We start from the raw sequence: 21,943 nt of genomic DNA on the forward strand, positions 1-21,943 counted from the left end.
ACATTCCATAAGACATAGAAGTGTTGTTGGAGTTACCTGTTGACGGTGAGCCGGTCACCCGAGTGATGTACGATGACTAGTTAGAAGTTTATCAACTGTACCTCGGTGCGACCCCACCTGCCGACAAGATTAAAGGATCGAGGTTAAGTTTAATATGGTTAGGAACACAATTTTGTGAGCTCACAGATGATGCAGACGAGGAAACCGTCATAAGATATGCACAAGCATATATACTACAAATGATGGGTCGAAGTCTGTTTTCAGATAAATCAAGTCATTTTGTTCACTTGATGTTCCTGCCACTGTTAGCTAACCTCCATGATACGGGACGGTATTCGTGGAGTGGAGCATGCTTAGCATGGTTGTATAGATAACTATGCAAAACAACAAGACTTGAGGTTCGAGAGATAGTTGGATCTCTCATACTTTTGCAACTATGGGCTTGGGAGCGATTTCTAACAATGGCTCCACAGCTACATCATGTTAATGACACTCAGTTAGTTGGACGAGCCTACAGTTCTCAGTATGTTGTTTTAATTCAATTTAATTTTTATATCACTAATCTAGTTAATTTAAATTCTAAACTATCAATTTAAAAATTTAGGTGGAGAGACAAAATTTGTGTGACTAGGACAACCACACATGTAGTCAACTAGTATAGATACATGTTTGATCTGCTTCAACCAAAACAGTAAACATTACACTAAACCTAATTGATTATTTTATTCACATTTTTATTGTATTTGTCTTTAATATTCTCTAATATAATATTTTGTGTTTCGGGTTATTTGGGAGTTGTACAAAATTATTGTGCATACTTTGCCTAATTTTTGTACGAATGGGCAAAAACATATGGCGGACGATGAGTCCTCTCATATGTTTTCACATTGATGAGTGGCATCTTCCTAACAGGTGATGAGACAATTCGGTTTTCAGTAGGATATCCCATCGCCTTGTAATACTGAATCCGTACTGCATGATATTGACCTAAGGACTGGAGATTGGTCCGAAAAAGTTGCACATTTGGTAGTGCGATGGTACTATCGTGCAAGGTTTATTGCAGTGGGGGTTTCTTTGAACACATTTGACACAGATGTCACTCCAGAATATATTCATTGGTATAATAATATCACAAGGCGCTACGTCACTCGTCCGGGAGCAGTTGTGGGTCATCTGGTAAATGAATGAATATTATCTAATTTTTTTAATTTAAATTTATTTTAAATATAGTCTAATTGTTTTATAATTCACAGAGATCGAACAACAATAGACTCCGTGAGGTCGAATATCCGACCAGGTTCTTGCTATATGTAGTGACAACCAAAACTATATAGAGGAAATTCATTATATGTACGATATACCTATTGTTCCTCCACTAGCTCCTAGAATAAAGGACCTGTTCGGGAAGAGGACGAGTTTGATGAGGTTGCACATAATGTGGAAGAGTTGCCCCCTATGACGCAGATGCAGAGTCAAACTAATTATGTTAGTCCGATGATGATGATGCCAGCATTTGGTTCAGGACATTATGACTCAGAGGCTGGTCCTTCGTCTTCATATGTGCATGGACATGGTCGGGTCGTGGAGAGCATAATGAATATTTATATTATGAAGCACCTGCAGAGGTACCAGAGCAACATCAAGAAGAACTCGAGCAACCTTAAGTTCGAAGTCGACGACAATAACCAGCTCGAAATCGACGACGTCCACCTTGTGGGACACATTGATTTTTGTAATTATTTTTATATAAATGAGATATTTAATTTACATATTTTTTTTTTATTTTTATGAGTTATTATTTTTTTTAATTTATTCTTTTTAGAGTTTAAATAAAATAATAAATATTTTTAGAATTTTTTTTTATAAAATGGAAAATTAAAAAAAAAAGAAGAAGGTGGAATGTGTAATAATTAAAAAGGAAAAAAATGGGAAATTTGTACGGTATTCTCGCTCTCTATCAAAATCTCGCTCTCGCTCTCGCTCTCGCTCTCTCGCTACGCTCACGCTTACGCTCATGCTCACGCTCTCGCTCTCTCAAACTCTCGATGTCTCTCATAATCTCGCTCTCGAATTTGATTGGGAAGTTCAGTGGTTAAAAGAAGGAGATTCATTAGCTCGTTATTTAGTCAGACTTGCTGAGATACAGAATCCGTTTGAAAACAACAATATTTTCCTTAAAAAAAAAAAAGGAAGGTCGAGGTTCAAAATTCGACCTATCTAGGTCGAATTTTCGACCCTCGACTTATTTAAAACAACAATATTTTCCTAAATAGTTTTTAAAACTACAATATCCTTTTAATTTTCCCTATTTCATCTATACTTTTCTAATATTCACTTCTCCCACCCATCTATTCAATAGAGCTAAACATTATTAGCATTTTATAATGATAGCAATTTTTAAACTATTAAAAAAAATTTAAGAATTATATTTAAAAGAAGTATTATATACTTTCTTTTTATTAAAATAATATTGATTAACTTAATTAAAATAAACAATTAAAATAAACTTCACACCCAAGTTAATTAATACAAGAAAAAGACCATTTACTTTTTGAAAGTTACACTTATCTTATGGTGCTTTAATGCACCATACAAATTATGAGAGATAAAAAATAGAATACAAACCATTATTTAAACTTTAACGTCTTTATAAAAATTTAATGATATTTCTTGGAATTTAAATATACTTCAAATACTAAAAGTTTTGTAACCCCTCAATTTCTTACCATTATAAAAATTACCAATTTAGCATCCATTTGATCACAAAACACACATAGTTAGGTTCAACACTTTGTTGATCTTGAAGTATTTGTCAATGTAAAAAGATAAGGAATTCCACTTTTAAAAAATTGTATGATGTATGTCTTATCTCTCTCCATTGCTATTATTAATTTGAAAAAAAAAAAAATATTTTTCCCCTAGATTTTATTTATAATTTCTATTTAGTTCATAAGTTTCAAAAGATTACATATTTAGTCTTTAAGTTTTGAGTTTGATTTCAATTTAGTCCTTAAGTTTTAAAATGCTAGAATTTTATCCTTGACATTTGAGTTTTGCTTCAATGTGATCCCTATATTTCAAGATTTATATTTTTAACATCAATTTTCACTAAATATTCACTTTCATTTTTTAGAATTAGTTTATGTTAATAAATTAAAAATCGTTGGAAGAATTATAATTAATTAAGCTTCACTATTTTTATCACTTTTAAAATCAAATAAATTTTTTACTTCATAATCATTTTTAATTAATTAATAGAAAGTGACATAAATGATTGAAAGTGAGTATTTAATGAAAAGATTTGGGTTAAATGTGAAATTTTGAAACTCAAAGTCCAAATCAAAACAAAACTCAAATCTCAAGAATAAAATTGTAACATTGTGAAACTTAAGGAGTAAATTGAAACAAAACTTAAAACTTAATGACTAAAAGAACCAAATAGAAACCAAAACCAAAATGTAGGGACCTAAAAGGTATTATTCCTATTAGTTTTTAATTGTTTTATAATTGCTATTTTTTTATGTAATATTTCAAATGTGTAGTTAGTTTTATAATTGATGAACTATTAGTTCTACACTGTTATCTACTTTTCTCAACCAAAATATTGTTCTAAATTTGACAATTTTCATTTTTTTTTTGGGGGTAAAACCTCAACTTTATCTATTTTGTTTACTTTTGTATTATGGAACCTGTTTTCTATTTTTAAAATTTTAAAGTTCTTCAAATTAGAATATAATAGTTTTGATTTTACCAAAGTTTCATCAAGATATGAGGAAGATTATTATTATTTATTTGATAATTATATGAGGAGAATTATATTTTAAAGTATTTTGTACAATGCTTTCATCTTCTTCACTAGCTATCATTGATTTTTGTTCTTCTACAGCCTTATTATTATTATTTTTAACATTTTAAATATTTATTCATATTCAAATTTTTATTTTACTTTTTAAACATCTTATTCAAATTTAGTTTTATCTCTTTTTTGGTCAATCTTATTCCAAATTTGTTAGTTTGCTTTAATTACTAATTTAATGAAGCACATGGTAAAATATCTAGTAATTTAGAAATGGTACAAATTCAATTAGTAAGAGGAGAAATAATCGATTAAATAATCCGTGAGGACCTTTTTTTAGGATTATTTTTAAATATAAAAAAAGAATCACAATATTTATAAATATAACAAAATTTTACTATCTATCATAGACTACTATCTGTATCTATCGCATATAGACGGTATATTTTACTATTATTTGTAAATATTTTTAATAGTCATGTTTTTTAAAATAATTTTTCATTTTTTTTAAAAAAATAATAATAATCTGTGATGCCCCACTCCTGAATCAGTGGATTTGGATTGATTAACTAACTAAAACTGACCACAAAATAATTTTTTTCAACAATCACATTGATTTTTTAAATCAATAAGTGCAAATTGAAGCAAACAATAAACAAAGAAGTTGAAAGGTTGAACCTTTAAATTTAAATAAATCTGCAAGATTCTCTCCAAACTCATTCTGTATTCAACTGTGAAAAGCTTAAAATATCAGTAAATTATGAGTAATTTAATGCTGAAACCAATCAAATCAAGCAAGATTCTTCAATATTCAATTCCAAATTCTCAAGTTTCCATGAAAACGTTCATAAAGCCTTTATCTCTCGAAAGCCAAAATTCAATTTCCTCCATTCATCTTGCAGCCCTATCTACTTTCCAAAAGCCAACAAATACCCTTTTAAACAGTACCCTTTTGTTTGGTTGTAGTAGGATCTTTGCTTCTCCTCCATTTTAACACAAGCCACAGGAGAATCTCTATCTATATCCTGCAACCTTCATCCCCACATTGTTCTTCCTCCATTTCCGGCGAAACCCAGTTCAGGGTTTGTTTTCCGGCCACTCTCCTGTTGTTCTTTTGTAAGTTTTTTGGGTTTTCACTTTCTGGGTTTGTGGCTACTTGTGGATTCAGGGTAATGTGGCCATTTTTGTTGACATGGGATTGTTCCTGATTCTTATTTGTCGACTGTTAGTTTGTGTTTTTTCTGCTTTGTTCTTGTGATCATCATATTCGATGCTTGGAAGTTGAAACATGAATGAATTGAACAGCTAGCTTGAGAGTGTTTAACTCTTTCATCTCATTGACCCTGATGATATATCTTGGCTTTGGAGTTATGAACCATGAGAACTTGGAGGATGAACTGAGAAGAAAGTTTGTTTTTTGAGATGGATATTTACCTTTTTTAGTACATTAACTTTAGTTGAGAGGAACTGGTGGTCTTGTTGATAAGCATTCTCCTTAAACAATGTAGTTTATGTCATCCCTCTAAAAGTTTATGAAGGGGAAAAAAGTGAGATCATCAGTCATAATATTTTAATCTATAACTTTGGAATAGCTGATTTTTAACTTTTCCTATGTCTTCTTTTTATTATAGAACATTTTAGTGCGCCTGAGATTCTTTAGTTTGGAGATTTTGATCTTTGAGTGCTTTCATTTCAGCATTAGGGGCAAATAATGGCTCAGATTTTAGCTCCATCCACTCAATGGCAACTGAGAACTAAACATACTTCAATGAGTTCTAACCCCATTACCTCTAAGATGTGGAGTTCCATACTTCTGAAGCAGAACAAGAAAGGAGCAGTAAAAAGCTCTGCAAAATTCAGAGTCTTGTCTGTCAAATCTGAAGGTGGCACTATCAACAGGATGGAAGATCTGCTAAATCTGGATGTCACACCGTATTCCGACAAGATTATTGCTGAATATATCTGGTATATCTCATCTTCTTTGTTTAACATGTATTTCACTTATCACGCTGCAGATTAGAATGGTTTATCACATATCATCATGTGTAAAAACACTGTTCGACTGCCATAACTGCTCTTTCATTTATGGTTAAAATGGAGTTTTTGATGGTATGCTAAGTGGAAGTAATCCCTGTTCATTCAAAAAATGGAAACCGCAATGAAGGTTCATCGGATTGTAGTTCATCATTTGTGGTGGTTAAACCAACTGCAAAGCCTTTGACAATGCATATTGATATTTTAGAAGATAAGTTTTTCTTTTTAGTGATGCTGTAAAATTTGAACCTTTGCCATTTGGCTTTTGATATAGGATTGGAGGATCTGGCATTGATTTGCGTAGTAAGTCAAGGGTATGCTATCTCCTGGTTCTGCTTGAATAATACAAATTCAACACTTTAGTTGACGCTCATCGTTCTTATTTCGCGTCGTTCATGACTTGATATTATCAGACTATATCAAAGCCTGTTGAACATCCATCTGAGCTACCCAAGTGGAACTATGATGGATCTAGTACTGGGCAAGCACCTGGAGAAGACAGTGAAGTTATTCTATAGTATGATCTAAGACATCAAATGCTTACTTCTTTATTATTATAATATTTAGTACCTTCATTTGACTATCATGAATTTATTATTTTTATCCAGTCCTCAAGCAATTTTCAAGGATCCCTTCCGTGGTGGCAACAACATTTTGGTAAGTGCACAAGGCTTTATGTATTCTAATCTTAGTGGCTCATTGATCAAAGTTCAAACTATTGTTTCAACATCATATATCTGAATATGTACGATTTTGTCATCCAATATAGGTGATTTGTGATGCATACACACCAGCAGGCGTGCCCATCCCTACAAACAAACGACACAGAGCTGCCGAGATTTTCAGCAATAAGAAAGTTGTGGATGAAATTCCTTGGTTAGCACTTCAATTAAGTCAAGTATCTTTTGTAGTACTCAATGAAAAACAGTATATTTGACTTTACATGATTCACTATTGCAATCCTTCAGGGTTGGTTACTTATTCCTAGTCTTTAACTTATCCCATCTCTCCATTCAAGTTTGCACATCCTATACAATTTCGAGCCCCATCTATTTTCAATTTATAGGCATGTCTCTATCATAAAAATGTGGGTCCACTCATTGAAATGTCGGTTGTAAATGTGCTATATGGTCGAGAGATGGTGAGGATGGGAAAACAGAGCCAGCCCCATTTCAATTTGCCATTCTTCTAACATGGCCGTTTGTTAGAGATGTAAACATTATTTTCTTTTCTTCTTCTTTTGGTGTACATGTTCAGTGCAGAATACTGAAACCATTGTAATTTAGGTATGGTATAGAGCAAGAGTACACCCTACTTCAGACAAATGTGAAGTGGCCTTTAGGTTGGCCAGTTGGAGCTTATCCAGGTCCTCAGGTTGAAATTCTTTTGATATTAATCTATACAGTTTCATTACTGTGTTACATTATACAATATCAAAACTTATCTGCAATGAATTTTTATTTATGGTAGGGCCCTTATTACTGTGGTGTTGGAGCTGATAAGTCGTTCGGTCGAGACATATCAGATGCCCACTACAAGGCTTGTTTATATGCTGGAATCAATATTAGTGGCACCAACGGAGAAGTTATGCCTGGCCAGGTTCTCTCTCATTCTCACTTATGTCTTCATCTAGCAAATCAAGCTGCTATACTGCAATTCTTTTAATCCATCAAATTACCATATTTGCGATGCAGTGGGAGTATCAAGTTGGTCCTAGTGTTGGGATCGAAGCTGGAGATCATATTTGGTGTTCTAGATACATTCTTGAGGTAAATCATCCATGTTTACCCTTGAGTAGGTATAATCCACAATAAATGGTAAAATATGAAACTTTTAAGGGCTCAAACTTCTTGGATTTCAAGACTTAAACCAATAAATAAATGCTAGTTTGCATAGCTTGGTAAAATTAGGTCTTGAGAGAAATAGGAATGGTATAGTAGGTAGTTTCCTGATGTTAATTTGTGTTCGTTCATGTTATTAGTTGGATGTTTGTGGACTCATGTTTTCTTCTTGTCTTGACAGAGGATCACTGAGCAAGCTGGGGTAGTTCTCTCACTTGATCCAAAACCAATTGAGGTAGCTACCTTAAACTGTTATGTACAATTTATTCTTGAAATTGATGGGTTAAATGAACTTCTCTGATCCATCTTCATCGGCAGGGTGACTGGAATGGAGCTGGATGCCACACCAATTACAGGTACTTGGATGCATTCTCTTTCATTGAATATGATCATTGAAGACCGATTGCAGTCATAATTAATGACAGATCCGTTCTTTTACAGTACAAAGAGCATGAGAGAGGAAGGAGGCTTTGAAGTTATAAAGAAGGCAATTCTGAATCTGTCTCTTCGCCATAAGGAGCATATCAGTGCTTATGGAGAAGGAAATGAGAGAAGGTTGACAGGAAAGCACGAAACAGCAAGTATCAACACCTTTTCCTGGGTATGTATGATGATCTGCTGCACTTGTTTGTATTGAACAATACTATTTAGAGCATGTTTGAAAATTCTGTTGAAAATTCCAACTTCAGGGAGTGGCTAACCGTGGCTGTTCAATCCGTGTGGGACGTGACACCGAGAAGCAAGGCAAAGGTATGTGTGTTACATCATTACAGGAAAAAAACGCTATGCAATGTTTGTTCTTATTTTTTTTTTTCAGAAGAAACAAAACTTTCATTGATAAATGAAATTTCTAAAAGAGGAAGTGATAACTTCTAACGTTCGAGAGTGGATCACAAAAAATTCTTCCATACAGCTTTGAGATTAGTGAGAATGTGTATAGTCCTTGAAGGATTTTGTACATTTGCACCAACGAAAAAGCATTGAAAAGAACCGATTCAATGAAGAGATCTTAGGCCCTACTTTGTCATCGAGTGTGCAGTTACTCCTCTCCATCCACAGTGTTCCAATGAAAGGTTTTATGTAAGATAGATCCAGATCCTCTTTTGGTCTGTGAAAGGGTATCCCAAGAAAATATGCTCATCCGTCATTTTTCAAAATAGTAATTGCATACTAGCAAGGAATATGGAGGCTAATTTGAAAAATGACGCCATTGTTGCTCAATAATAACAGAGAGGTCAAAATTCTTTAGCATCGAACAAAAACCGTGCTTATGCATGGTTTTTTCCACTTTTGTGATATTTAGTTTCATTTTCTCTGAACACGAAGAAGCTGAAATTAGGAGTAAAACTCATTTACATTACCAAAGAAGCTTCATTTTTTAACGTTGGAGTCTGATTCTGTTATATGAAACTATTTGACATTTACAATTCTTGGCAGTGACACTTCATTGATTGTACTTTGTTCTTGTGATGTTGTCATGTAATAGGTTATTTGGAAGACCGACGTCCTGCTTCAAACATGGACCCATATGTTGTGACCTCACTACTAGCAGAAACAACCATACTGTGGGAGCCAACACTTGAAGCCGAAGCACTGGCTGCTCAGAAACTGTCATTGAAGGTCTAAAGCCAATGAGTCATTTGGTTTTGAGGGCAAAGTTCTAAGTTGATTAGCATAATTTACCAAAACCTGGCAAAGAATTTCCCTCATTCTGTTAGATAATGCAGAGAAGACCTTTTGTAAATAAAGGTCTTGAAGTCTTCCAGTCAGCTTTTCAGAACAATCATACATCCAAAAAAATAATCTTTTGAAGCAACAAAAAAAACCTTCATCTGTGTACTTTGCAGATAGTGTTTGACTTGTTTCTGATTGAAATTTATGTGATGTCAGATGTTCATTTTATTTGAATGTTTATTCAATTGGATTCATACAGTGCCCCCTTCATCCAGTTACCATCTGGTTATGAATTTATGCATACATTTTTCTTCTGTACAGATGGATTCAGTCGTTGATCTAACTATGCTGACATGTTCGGTGTATTGTTGTTTTGCCGACTGTTTTTTTCAAAAGTTTTCTGCATCTTATACACTGTTTGAAAGTAAGGAATACAACTATGAGAAACAACTAAATATTGATTCAGTTTTTTTCTTGCCAAATGAGTTCTCTGAATTAAAAGTTCTTCTATCTTTAAAGATAGAAAATGTTATAACATGAATCTAGAACAGCCTTGTTATCTCTTATTCCAATGATTCAATCTTGGTTTAGTTTGAATGGAATCTTGTTCTTTCCTCCCTTATGAGGCAAGCCTAACAATTGGAAAGGAACTTTGGCTGTTCCTTTGTACTGAAGAAACTTCATTCTGATAAAATAAAGGAATACTTTTACCTGTAGATGAACTGTCCTTTGATTTTTGTGGGAAAAGCACAACTTCTTGCTTAAATATATCCATCTCTCTTCTAAGCTCAAGGCAAGGAGGTAACTTCATTCTCTCTCATTTCCTGGCTTCTCTGAGCTCCAAAAATCCATGGCTACTCAGGTGCAATCTGCAGTTTCTGTCCTTTTAGTCCTTAATCTTGTACTTTACTTCATCATCACCGTCATCGCTTCGTGGGCGGTAAATCACGCGCTGGAGCAGTCTTTCGAATCAGGTGACTTTTCAACTCATATCAAACTTTATTAACCTATTTAGAATGTTGCGTATTATATAAGTTCTTCAGATCTCTAAGTGTTCTATACTTGTATGAATTGGTAGCATCGACATTGACATTGCCAGCTCGGTTGTTTCCTATATACTTTCCGATCGGAAACATGGCGACGGGATTCTTTGTTATCTTCTCCTTGATTGCTGGGGTTGTGGGAATGGCATCATCAGCCACAGGAATCACCAATGTCACAAAATGGAATGCCTCAAATGTTCACACAGCATCTGTTTCCTCTCTTGCAACTTTTGCTGTTACTATACTTGCTATGGGGTAATATTCTTATACACTTCTATTTTTCCCCTTCTGATCACTTTCCAATAGTAATTTGATTATGAACTTTGTATTTAACTTAATGTTTTATTTATTCTGTTTTTCAGGTTTGCATGGAAAGAAATTGAACTTGGTTGGACAAATTCAAACTTGGTAAGGAATATTATTTGGCAAAATTCCCACTTTAGCTTTTCTTATTTTCATTAATGGAAACGTGTGAGGGGTGATGTTTGTTATATTCCATTTCCAAGTCTCAAGCTAGAACACTTTCAAGGACACAACTTTTAGACACTAAACAAGGAATGGATTTGAGTGATTTTATTTTTCCATTAAATTACGTTTCTAAAACTTTTATTAAGAAAAAATATATACTTAGATTCATTTGAACTTTATCCATCTTTATGCATTCCATCAAATTGTTCAATCATAATTTGTCACTTGACAAATTCTTCTTACCAAAAGATTTAAAAGTTAATTTAGAAGTCCCCTCATGTCACCTTCATTATATACCTTACAAGAGATTAGCTTTGTTATAAGGAAAAAAAAGAATAAATAAGTTGGACAAGCATTATGAATAGACCTGGTGGTGAAAAAGACAGCTAGTAAATTAGCATGCCTTCAAGTTTAGTGATTCTTAATTTAATCATCATTAACCTAATACAGGGTAAAGTCATGAATTTTATTGATCAAACTCTAAATTATATGTATTGTAGGTCTTGTTTGTTAATCATTTTATTTTTCATATTTGTTTTTTAAAATTAAGCCTGTGAACACTACTTCCACCTCTTAATTTTTTCCTTTATTATCCACTTTTCACCAATAATTTAGAAAACCAAATCAAATTTTGAGAATTAAAAAAAGTAGTTTTTGTTTTTGGAATTTAGTTAACAATTCAAACATTCTACTTAAGAAATATGCAAATCGTTATAAGAAATGTAGATGATATAGACTTAATTTTAAAAAACAAAAACAAAAAACAAATTAATTATCAAATGGGATCTTAGTTTTTTTTTTCCTCAAGAAGCCCATCAACATATAGTTGCACAAACAGTTGATATCCTATTTCATTTTATAATTCCACGTCATTCTTGAATCCTAATAATATGGCCAGAAATAAAGAACAATTCTCGAAATCGTTTTCTTGTTCTATTTTTTTTCTAAAGAAAGTAATAAATAAAATGAGATAAAATAACTGAAATGTGAAATATTTGTACGCAGAGGACATTGGAGGTAATGACAATAATCACAAGTGCAACTCAGTTGTTATGCACAGGCGCTGTTCAAATTGGAGTCGAAGAGATGATTGTTTCCAACAACCGCCTTGCAGGAAGGGTTTGAATGAAATAACAAAATTTCTTTCTTTAAAAAGAAAAAAAAAAGTCATCTTGTAATTTAAGCACTCTTTTGATTTCTTTTTTCAAGTTTTCATGTATTCATTTCGTGTGGATTTGATGTTGGGATGATTTGGCAAAAATGTCATCTATCACATTTGAATTTCTTTTCCTTTTTCATTTTAGATTTTATAACATGTGAACTTGAAAATAGAACAAATAAATAAATACATGCTTGGAAAATTATTTATTGGTTCATAAGCTCTTTTAAGTTTTATGTATTGGTTCATGCTACAAAATTCGAGTCCCTCGAAACAACCAATACATAGACGTGTGTCCAACAATAAATTAAGGCATAGATTAAAACCTCCGACCATTGCTGTTTAACTCATTCTAAATAACCCAAATTTCCTTCATTTACATATTATATACATTCAGGTATAACATATCCAGGAAAGTATCATCCCCACAACTCAATATCATGGTTTTTGGTCACATATCTAAACTCATCCAACCAAAAAAAAGGAAAACAAAAAAAGTGCATGCAGAACTAAGAACAGAGAGAGAAATCTGTCTAACCTCCATATTTATCTTTGCCAACGGAGTTTCCTTCCACCCTCTCGCATAATCTCATATGCAAGTTTGAACTTTTCAAGAGATGTTGCCCCAGCCTCAATGTATTTACAAGCAGCTTCTCTCAAACTCCATAGCATCACGGCCTTGAGTTCTTGAGGGCCACCATCTGAGTCCATATCTTGCAATGTTCCATACTCGGCGTTTCGGGTCCAGCGGTGTAGGATGTAGCGGGGTGGAATTTCACTCATTCCTAATATTTGGAACACCCTCAGGATATGTCTACATAGTATACCTTCGTACTCGAACATTTTACAACTACAATTCACTGTCAGGTTCGTTGATATCACTGTTACTATACATTTTTCATTGTCGTTTTCACATCGACGCACCAGGTATCTGCTGAGAGCTACTTCCTCGTAAATCTTGAATCCAAGATATCTGTAACAGTGTAGGAGTTCTTTCTGGAACACCTTGAACACTGCGTGAGTATAGAGCCTTAAACATTGTTCTTCTACTGGTTCTTTCGTTTGCAAAAAACCTTGCAAGTTCAGAGAGTTCAAACTCTCTTTTCTTTCTTCACCACGACGTCTCTCCAATCCAATTTCGTAACGAGAAATGAACTCTGCAACTGGTGTTTGAGCATTGAATGCTGTACCAAAAAATGATTCAAAGTTGTCAGTCGTGGGGATGCCTGCAAAGAAGGTTCCCCGCAAGAACAATGGAACCCAGTTATTACGCTTTATGTACATTTCTTTAAGCCAAGCATTCTCCTTCAACCCATACTTGCCAATAAGCGTATTCCAACCGACATCAAATTCTTCAGCAGTCTGACTCTGATAAATGCATTTTTCATATTCAAATCTAAAAGTTTCATCCAGCATGCCAAGATTATCCTGCTCCTTTTCCCTAATTTGCCACGATGAAAAACGATGTAAAGTTCTGGGAAAAACTTGAGCAACAGCTTGTTGGATAGCCTTATCCTGATCAGCAATTATTGAAAGTGGGTGGCAACCAGACATTGCTCGAAGCCATGTTTGAAACAGCCATGAGAAAGATTCCACAGATTCATCAGCAATTAAAGCACAGGCAAGAAGAACAGGTTGCTTATGGTGATTAACCCCAATAAAGGTTGCAAATGGCACTGCATGAGCACTTTTCCTATATGAAGTGTCGAGAACGATAGTATCACCGAACTGACTACATGAAAATCTAGACCTGCCATCTGCCCAGAAAACATTCATGCAGTTAGAATTCTCAACTTCTACAGCATAAAAGAATCCTGTATCTTCTGCTTGCTTGGATTGGAAATATTCAAAAAGACCTGGGTACCAATCACTACCAATTTTGTTCTCCCGAGTTCTCTTGATGATGAGCCCGTTGTTCAAGTTAACTGGTTCCTTGCCTTCAAATCCACCATTCAGTTCCCCAGCGAATCTCTTGGAAGCTAGTAGATTTCTTTTTTGAGCTTCTGGTTGAGGCTCAAGATCATGATTATGATCTTTCTTATGGCGATCTACAACCCATCTTCCAGATTCATGCCTCTTAATCCTCATAAATGCCCCACAGCCTAATCTTGATGGATGTTGAAATCCCTCCTTGGAGCACACAAATCGCCTTGATGTAATTGAACCATCATTTTTTGATCGAAACAATTGACCAATGCGTATTCTAAATCCTGCATTTGCTGCATAGGCATTATAAAACTGATATGCCTCATTTGCTGAATTGAACTCCAGACCGACACAAGGCTCACCTTTCCGCAGTATTACATTTCCTATTTCGTTTAAATGCTTTGAATTAATAATTCCTGAAGGACAGGAGAAGGCGTCTTCAACATCTTTGAACAAATGAACCTTTCGTCTATGAGAAACATTAACAGTCAATTTTGCAGATCTAGGAGCCTTAACTTGAATAGCAGGAGGAGGGGTTTCCCCACCTTCATGATCAAGGTGATGATTGTGGTCTTTGTGAAAGAGGTTGATGACCCACTTCCCAGAATCACGCCTCTGTACTCGAATGACTGCTGGGCATCCTGTGCGTGAACTAAGCTGAAATCCCTCCTTTGAACACACAAATCTGCGAGAAGATACCGTCCCATCAGTTCGTGATCTGTACAACTGACCTATTCGAACTTTAAACCCAACACGTTGTGCATATGAAGTATAAAAATTAAGCGCTGTATCGGCTGAATCAAATTCTTGCCCCACAAATGGTTCGAGCATACAATCCCCAACATTCTCTCCATCCACAGCATCCGTTGCACGCACCATATCAATTGGATATGCCTTCACAATCATAGCATTCTCACACTGTTCATTGTTAAGATCAGTGTCTGAACTGCAAATTAGAGAACATACATCAAATAACAGAAAAATGAACGAAAATCCAAAAATAACAAAAGGCAAAGAGAGAGAAAAAAAAACACAGCAATGGTCTCCTGAAGCCGCAGACTTCGGGCTTCAGATTTCAGACAGGATTCTTAGAACAATGTTTGTACTGCATTTAAGGCTCTACATAGAACAATAATAGACAAAAGCAGAAAGAAAAGACATCTTATGAAAACAATATAAGAACAGATAGTTCGGATAGATGAATTAGTTGGTAAGAGAGAAAAAAAAAAAAAAAAAAAAAGCTTAAAAACTAGCAGCATGTGAGCTCAGGAGAACCAATCTTCAATTTAGAATATTCCCATTACGCAACCTAAAATAACAGAAACAGAATTCCACCATTTTCCCGATAAGAAGATGCATCACAGATAAAATCCTCAAAGTGTAAAAAGAATAAAAAGAAAAATGTACTGAAATCAGAAGAATCACAGATCTTAAGACAACAAATAACCAGTCCCCATTACAAAATAGAACAACGAACAAGAAGACAACAAGCAAATTCAAGAAGAACAATAGAACTAAATAATTCCCTGGCTCTCAAATTTACCTGGTGACATTCGTCAAGTTAGCACCCAAAAGCTTGTCCATCATCAATGAAGCGAGAAAATTAAAGAGTTACGAGATTGCAAAGACTCCGTACCCCTAACCCAATTCTCTCTATTACAACAAACTAAACTCCCGGAGATTTCTTATCCGTACATTTTAACTCGAGATAGCGCCGTCACAATTCTCACAAAACCCAAACGGAAAATTCTTCTCCCACTCCGTCCGGCCACGCCCATCATCTTCTTCAACCTTCGCCCCTTAGGGCTTGACCATTCGCTAGGGCACAATCAATCGCGATACCGTGTGGTATATATATATATATATATATATATATATATAGAGAGAGAGGGAATCTAACGTCACAGACGCAGTCACCGAAGCGATCTGGTTGGGATCTTGATCGAAGGGCTAAAAGTGTGTCTGTGATGAAGAACGGTGGTTGATTATAGCATCTTCGTCGTCTTTGTCGTCGTCTCTGCCAGACTGCCACTACCCATCCACCGACCCACTCTGAGATGTTTGAGCTACGGCGCGAACTGGTCCCATTAGGGGTTTTCCATTTGGAATCTTATCGATCTGCGACTTGAATCCACGCTACTTCTCTTCTCCTGCAAATGGGAAGAAAAGTTGTCGCTAATCAGTAGATTGGCATAATTGAGATCAAAGAGAATGTTGTCCATTTGGTTCTTGCAGGGAAGATTAGCGCAGAAGAAGCGAGGACGTACAACATTGAGTTCATTGCCGCCATAGCCATTCTTCTTCTTCTTCTTCTTCTTCGCATGAAAATTTTGGTGGGTATTTAACTTTCTTTTACTTTTAAAATGATGGTTCAGATTTTAAATAAAATTTCGTATAGAGTGATGTTATGTAGTTGAAGGTGTGGATGGACGTGACAAAGTGTCTTCAGAGGGGGAATGAGAATCAAAATTCAATGACAAAAAGGATGAAAGATGCAATTTTAAATATGAAAAATGAGGGGATTATTATTAGATGGACATATCATATGTATCTCTTTCCTCTTATTAAGTGTTTTAAACCTAGGGTTTATTTTTAATTAACTAATTTCGATTAGGTAATTCCAACTAATAATTTATCTGAGTCCATTGTCAAATTGACCCAATATTAACTTTTATATTATATTGGATAGTTTAACAAAAGATGATTACAATTTATTAAACACTTTACTAAATTTGTAATCATGTATTGCATGGTTATAAAATACTTGTCTAATTCATCTTCCAAGTCATTTTCGTCACCCAGTCGAAATAAATATAAAAGAATAATCCATTTATAATCAAATTAGAAATATTTTTAACATAAGTTTAGGTGAATTACTTTTAAACCATTTAAAATGAATTAAGGTCTATGTTTGCATGCAACTCTTGATTCTATATTTTAATCTAGTTCATTAAACTTATAACTTTTATAAATTAATGAAACATTAAAACCTATAACATGCATCTAATGACATTAATTAAATATAACATTTATTTTTACTAAGTAATGTCATGATCAATGCATTATCATTTTCATCATATAATATAGCCATTATATTAATCACTAATGAAAATAATACATACCCATCATACAATGTAACAATTATATTACAGTATGATGCATGGTAGGGGTGCAACAAAAAACTGAAAAACCAAAAGACCAAACTAATCCAAACAGATCCAATGGTTTGGTTTGGTTTGGTTTTCTAGAATAAAATTGGACATCTTGGTTTGTTTTTGAAGAAAACAAAAAAAGTATTGGTTTGGAACAATTCTTTTTATTAGGAAAACCAAATCAAAATCGAATCAATGGTATATATATACCTTTAAAAATAAACTCTTCATTAGATATCTTTAAGTATTTTAATTATTATGGTCTATGCATATTTTTTGTTTAGAAAAAAACCCAATTATTATGGAGAGTGTATGATTTTCATTGAGAAAAGTGGCAAGAAAAAACAAAAATGTCAAATTTCAATTTATATATATAAAAAAAAAAGAAATAGACCCAATTTTAATTTAAAATCATAAAAAATGACAATCAATACAAAAGTGAAATTAAAAATAAAATTTTGAAAGAAAAAAAAAGAAAATGTCAAAAACCGAGAACCAAATCGATAATAAACCGATCCAAATAAAACCAATCTAGGTTTTGTTCTTTATTGGACATTGGTTTGGATCCGTTCTTTATAAAACCGATTGGTTTAGTTTGGTTCTTGGTTCGCCCCAAAACTGACAAAACCAAATCGACTATCACCCCTAATGCATAGATATGACTAATGAAACATGCAACCATATAATATAACCCTTATATTAAATATGATGCATGTGCATGCTTATAAGATCATGCAACTATATAATATAATACTTATATTGAATATGATGCATGATTAATGTTTATCCTAAGGTGAGATTTTAAAATTATACGTCATACATTATGCAACACATAATATTTAACCATACATCAAATTCATAAATTAAATAGACAACAAAATAGACTGAATTTTGGTACCCCTAAAAAATCAATTAAATCAATAAAATCAATATAATCAAACTATCAATTTAATTAATTAAAAAATAAAATACATAAAATTCAAATTAAATAAAAAAACTGCTGCCAAACGCACTTGGGAGGTTCGAACTCATGAACTACCAGCTAGCTACACGCGCACGTCAATCACTTAGAGGAGCATTGCTACGCTGGGTTGCAAAGCTGTCGTAGCGTAATGCTACGCTCCACACAACGTTGCTATGTTTGGCCTCAGCGTTGCAACGCTGTTGGCCACCGTAGCTACGTTGGACTTTCCGTGCCGCAACGTAAAGCACAGTGTCGCAACAATATACCTTACGTTCCAATGCAGAATGCAACTCTCTGCTTTGATCTTCATCCGCTTTACTCCATTCTTGCTCTCTTTCTTCAGCAACACTTACCAAAGACAAGGACACAAACTTATAGTCTCAAAAGTGGAATTTAAATGTCCAAAACAATGGACTCTTACAACTTTAGTCACATTAAAGAAGTAAATCTAAGGTGCCAAAAAACGTAAACATATATTTGCAATCCCAAATATCAGACCCCTTCATGGGTTTACCTCTTTAATATAGAAAGAGACATGAATACAACAAATGCCACCCTTTTGTGTACTCACTGTCTTCCTTGACCCTATTTATCCAACCACTTTTAAACTAAGTAAACAACTGAATTCAAAACAAGATTATTTTATTAATCACAACTCAAAGTTTATATAACTTATTTTACAAACTCCTAACTCAGTATGTACAACTGAATCCCTAGATCCCTCAATAAACTAAGACAAGAATTAACCCTGTAGTACGACAGATCTTGACTTCGCGTGGCACCCATAACTTTACTACTACCTTGGGAGAGGGGGGAGGGGAGGAGGGAAACAAAAACGGAAAGAATGAGCTGGTAAACCCAGTGAGTGAAATTTTAATATGCAGATAGGGTTTTTTTTGAAAACCTTTTATAAAACTATTTTTAATGTAAACCAACTGAAGAATACTGAAAATATCCAAATAAGTTCCAAAATACGAGCATCAACAGATAAACGTAACAAGCAATAGTATTGGCATAATCCTAACCTTTGCTCGGAATACATCCAAGAAATAAAATCCACTTAAATTCCTCCCAAGTCCCAACATCAACCCTGTATCTAATACAACTCGTCTTGTCTTATGTGCACATATCGACAATATCCCGTCAAACGTACTAGAGACATGCTGGCATAACTAGGGTACATAACCCAGTGGTTGAAATCCTTTTCCATTAAACACAATAAAATATAAGTAAATTCAAATCCAACATATTCAGAGATTTTACATTAACAAATCATTTCCACAAAAACCATGTTGAAATAGTAAGTAAAATTCGATGTAAAACATTCTTCCATAGATAAAACATTGTTATCTAAATTCAGAGTTTAAATTAGTAGGAAAGCTTATAAAACAGATCATGCCACATTTCCAAACCATACATATATAATATATTAGTCGAAACATTTGAAAATAAACCACTCACAGTCACTAGCAAGGATTCCTCTGTCTCCAAGCCTTCCCAGACTCTAGTTTGATCTTCAATTCCCCCTAATTCTAACTTTCCCCAAATTATTACAAAATTGGCTTAGAATTCCATTTTGGACTAAAATAACCTTAGAATACATTCTTAGCCCTAAATTTAACTTACCAACTCCAACGGGTGCAAAAGTTGGATTTTATCAACTAAAGGCAATAGTGGATGCAGGGACAGGCTTCTTTAACATGTGGTGTAGACAGTTGCATAATTAGTCTCCCTCAGCTATGTTGGATGCATCCCTCCTCCCAAATGGGCACATAGGCAGTCTACTTAACAATACACAACTTGTTGGATGCATCCCTCTCACCAGTTAGGCGCATGGTTTGTTAACGAATGGTGTCGGTGATGGTCAACTTCCTCTTTCTTACCTTAACCAACTAAGTTCTTCCTCTCACTCCTCCCTCTTTAATTTTCTTTGAGAAATTACAAGATGGATGAGTAATATGGACTTCCTGTTGAGGATGATGCCCTAAACTCTTGTTGGATCTTGTAGTTTGTAAACATAGTTTTGAACAAACGCTTGTGATGTAATACTATATGATATTTTCTTCACTTTTGTCTATGGAACATTGGATGTTTTATTTGCTTTACCACAAACCAATAAACTAAGATTCTTAATTGTTGTTTGTAACTTAAATATGGAGACATATAGGTAGATCATGTCTTAAGTGATAACCAAAATGGTCTGTAGTATATGGATATAGGAGAGAAACCTTATCATGATAATGCTACGGATGCGGCCACAGAATAGTTACAAGTGTTGTGATTTGCTACAGATGGTCTGATCCTGATCATTCATGTGGAGACATGCGAGCGGGGGCGTTCTATACAAAGGAGTTTGTATAAGACCGGACCACCAAGTGTTATAGTATCGTTATATAACGCCATTCATGACAGAGACTTCACTTCACTAGGATAACCATAGGTAACATGACCTCAATCTTGAGTGAGTTGGGAACTTCTACCTTTGAGGGCAGTTCTTTGATTTGCACGGGTGGGAGTGGCCAAATCGCCGACTCAAACCTACCACTTTGGGGATTCGTTTGATTTGGGATTTGGGAACTCAGCTACACAAGATGGAATTCACTTCTTCCTTGAAGTAGAAGTAAGTAGATAGATTGCTCCCTTAAGGGCTGATCCCGGGGCTTGAACGATGTGGTGCCATATACCTTCTCATGGCTCGAGAGGTGTCCACACATAGTAGGACTATATTGTATTTTTCGTTAGAGGGATCAGTGGTACTTAAGGAGTTAGATGTAACTATAGGGGTAAAACGGTAAATTGGCCCAGCTATACTTATAAGCATTTGTGAAGGGTTATCGTACTGTTGATTGGTTATATTCGATGGACACAGAAATATATCTGTGGTGAGAAGAGTGCAACTGTCAGTCTTTAGTGGAATGCCTGACAGTTAACGAATGGTGGATCTCATGGCTAAAGTGTTTAGTCAGCTATTCACGTACCGTTGGAGCTTCGAGCCATAGGTTCATAAGGTCCCCTTGGTAGCTCAATGGATTCAAGTTGAGAATCAGTTTGAAAATGTTCAGATTGACAAGAGGGAGTTTGATTCTATATGATATGATTGAATTATATATGATAAGATTGACATTATGTATGAGATACATTAATTGGAGGAAAATGATATAAATATGATTTATATCTAGTGGAGGAGAAAAAGGACTATGGTTAATGTATTGCATATGATGTGGTATTAAACCATAGGTTATAAATATAATAAGATTATATTTATTTATTTTTTAATTTAGTAATTATAGGATAATTGTGCCGACTTTTTCTCTGTAATTGTATGAGATAGTGGGAGGTTGCATTCAGTTTTCGTAACTGAAGGATAAAATGAAAATTATTTTCATTTTGCAAAAGATCAGACATTCGATCACGAGTTGTGTATACTACCTATTGCATAGAAAACCGAGAGCATACACCATAACTCAAAGTTTCTAAACGATCATATACACGCACGCGGTTTACTAAACGATCGCATAGGATTTGCTAAACGATCATCTAGCTCTTTCTAAACGATCGTGCTCCTGAGGGTTTACTAAATGATCGTCTATACGATCGCACCTTTTTTTACTAAACGATCATGTATCTCTACCTAAACGATCAAGCATCATTTATATGATAGACACCCGACTTCTCCCACTTGCTTGGTCGTGGTAAACGATTGTGCTTTTCTCCTTCCCTTTACCAAATCCAATAGTGTCCACACCTCCTAATTCTCACTCTGAGAAAACCGAGGGTTCTAAGTGGTTGTGTCTTCCCTTGCTGCTCTGTTTGTGAGGAGTCTGTTCGTGGGTAGACGACGACGTGATTTGGTGGGCGATTGCTTGGATGATCTTAGTGAGTTTTC

General features: G+C 34.5%; 3 protein-coding genes across 7 annotated transcripts; 2 read left to right on the forward strand and 1 right to left on the reverse strand.

Moving 5' to 3' along the window:
* The first annotated feature begins 4,717 nt into the window (after positions 1–4,717).
* LOC120091265 (glutamine synthetase leaf isozyme, chloroplastic) lies at positions 4,718–9,660 on the forward strand. 2 transcript variants are annotated; one of them, XM_039049229.1, is made up of 14 exons: positions 4,718–4,878; positions 5,493–5,761; positions 6,105–6,144; positions 6,244–6,347; positions 6,439–6,487; positions 6,600–6,706; positions 7,117–7,204; positions 7,301–7,429; positions 7,525–7,599; positions 7,853–7,906; positions 7,990–8,027; positions 8,113–8,272; positions 8,361–8,421; positions 9,158–9,660. In XM_039049229.1, exons 2-14 carry the CDS (start codon positions 5,508–5,510, stop codon positions 9,295–9,297), a joined length of 1,299 nt encoding a protein of 432 aa, XP_038905157.1. In that variant the 5' UTR covers positions 4,718–4,878; positions 5,493–5,507; the 3' UTR covers positions 9,298–9,660. The 2 variants fall into 2 exon arrangements, with proteins under 2 accessions (XP_038905157.1, XP_038905150.1); XM_039049222.1 differs by having other exon boundaries at positions 4,719–4,912.
* Positions 9,661–10,062: 402 nt separating this feature from the next.
* LOC120091276 (membrane protein PM19L) lies at positions 10,063–12,146 on the forward strand. Its single transcript, XM_039049239.1, has 4 exons — positions 10,063–10,319; positions 10,424–10,643; positions 10,751–10,796; positions 11,862–12,146. Exons 1-4 carry the CDS (start codon positions 10,196–10,198, stop codon positions 11,979–11,981), a joined length of 510 nt encoding a protein of 169 aa, XP_038905167.1. The 5' UTR covers positions 10,063–10,195; the 3' UTR covers positions 11,982–12,146.
* A 210-nt stretch (positions 12,147–12,356) lies between these two features.
* LOC120091241 (protein FAR1-RELATED SEQUENCE 7-like) lies at positions 12,357–16,416 on the reverse strand. 4 transcript variants are annotated; one of them, XM_039049209.1, is made up of 3 exons: positions 16,209–16,416; positions 15,842–16,091; positions 12,357–14,887 (listed from the first exon to the last, which is right to left on the reverse strand). In XM_039049209.1, the coding sequence occupies exon 3, from the start codon at positions 14,845–14,847 to the stop codon at positions 12,562–12,564; it is 2,286 nt and encodes a 761-aa protein (XP_038905137.1). In that variant the 5' UTR covers positions 14,848–14,887; positions 15,842–16,091; positions 16,209–16,416; the 3' UTR covers positions 12,357–12,561. The 4 variants fall into 4 exon arrangements, with proteins under 4 accessions (XP_038905137.1, XP_038905129.1, XP_038905121.1 ...); XM_039049201.1 differs by lacking the exons at positions 15,842–16,091; positions 16,209–16,416 and adding an exon at positions 15,485–15,816 and having other exon boundaries at positions 12,357–14,225; positions 14,304–14,887; XM_039049193.1 differs by lacking the exons at positions 15,842–16,091; positions 16,209–16,416 and adding an exon at positions 15,485–15,816 and having other exon boundaries at positions 12,357–14,882.
* Positions 16,417–21,943: the final 5,527 nt, after the last annotated feature.

Source organism: Benincasa hispida, chromosome 1 (assembly GCF_009727055.1).
Source record: "Benincasa hispida cultivar B227 chromosome 1, ASM972705v1, whole genome shotgun sequence".
In the NCBI taxonomy this organism is placed as follows: Eukaryota; Viridiplantae; Streptophyta; class Magnoliopsida; order Cucurbitales; family Cucurbitaceae; genus Benincasa; species Benincasa hispida.

Coding starts and splice junctions, on each gene's coding strand:
- LOC120091241 (XM_039049184.1), bottom strand. CDS start 15,528: ATGATGGACAAGCTTTTGGGTGCTAACTTGACGAATGTCACCAG. Junction 14,888..15,484: donor AACTTGACGAATGTCACCAG/GTAAATTTGAGA, acceptor TCTAATTTGCAG/TTCAGACACTGATCTTAACA.
- LOC120091265 (XM_039049229.1), top strand. CDS start 5,508: ATGGCTCAGATTTTAGCTCCATCCACTCAATGGCAACTGAGAACTAAA. Junction 6,488..6,599: donor GTGGTGGCAACAACATTTTG/GTAAGTGCACAA, acceptor CATCCAATATAG/GTGATTTGTGATGCATACAC. Junction 7,907..7,989: donor TTGATCCAAAACCAATTGAG/GTAGCTACCTTA, acceptor CTTCATCGGCAG/GGTGACTGGAATGGAGCTGG.
- LOC120091276 (XM_039049239.1), top strand. CDS start 10,196: ATGGCTACTCAGGTGCAATCTGCAGTTTCTGTCCTTTTAGTCCTTAAT. Junction 10,644..10,750: donor GTTACTATACTTGCTATGGG/GTAATATTCTTA, acceptor TCTGTTTTTCAG/GTTTGCATGGAAAGAAATTG. Junction 10,797..11,861: donor GTTGGACAAATTCAAACTTG/GTAAGGAATATT, acceptor ATTTGTACGCAG/AGGACATTGGAGGTAATGAC.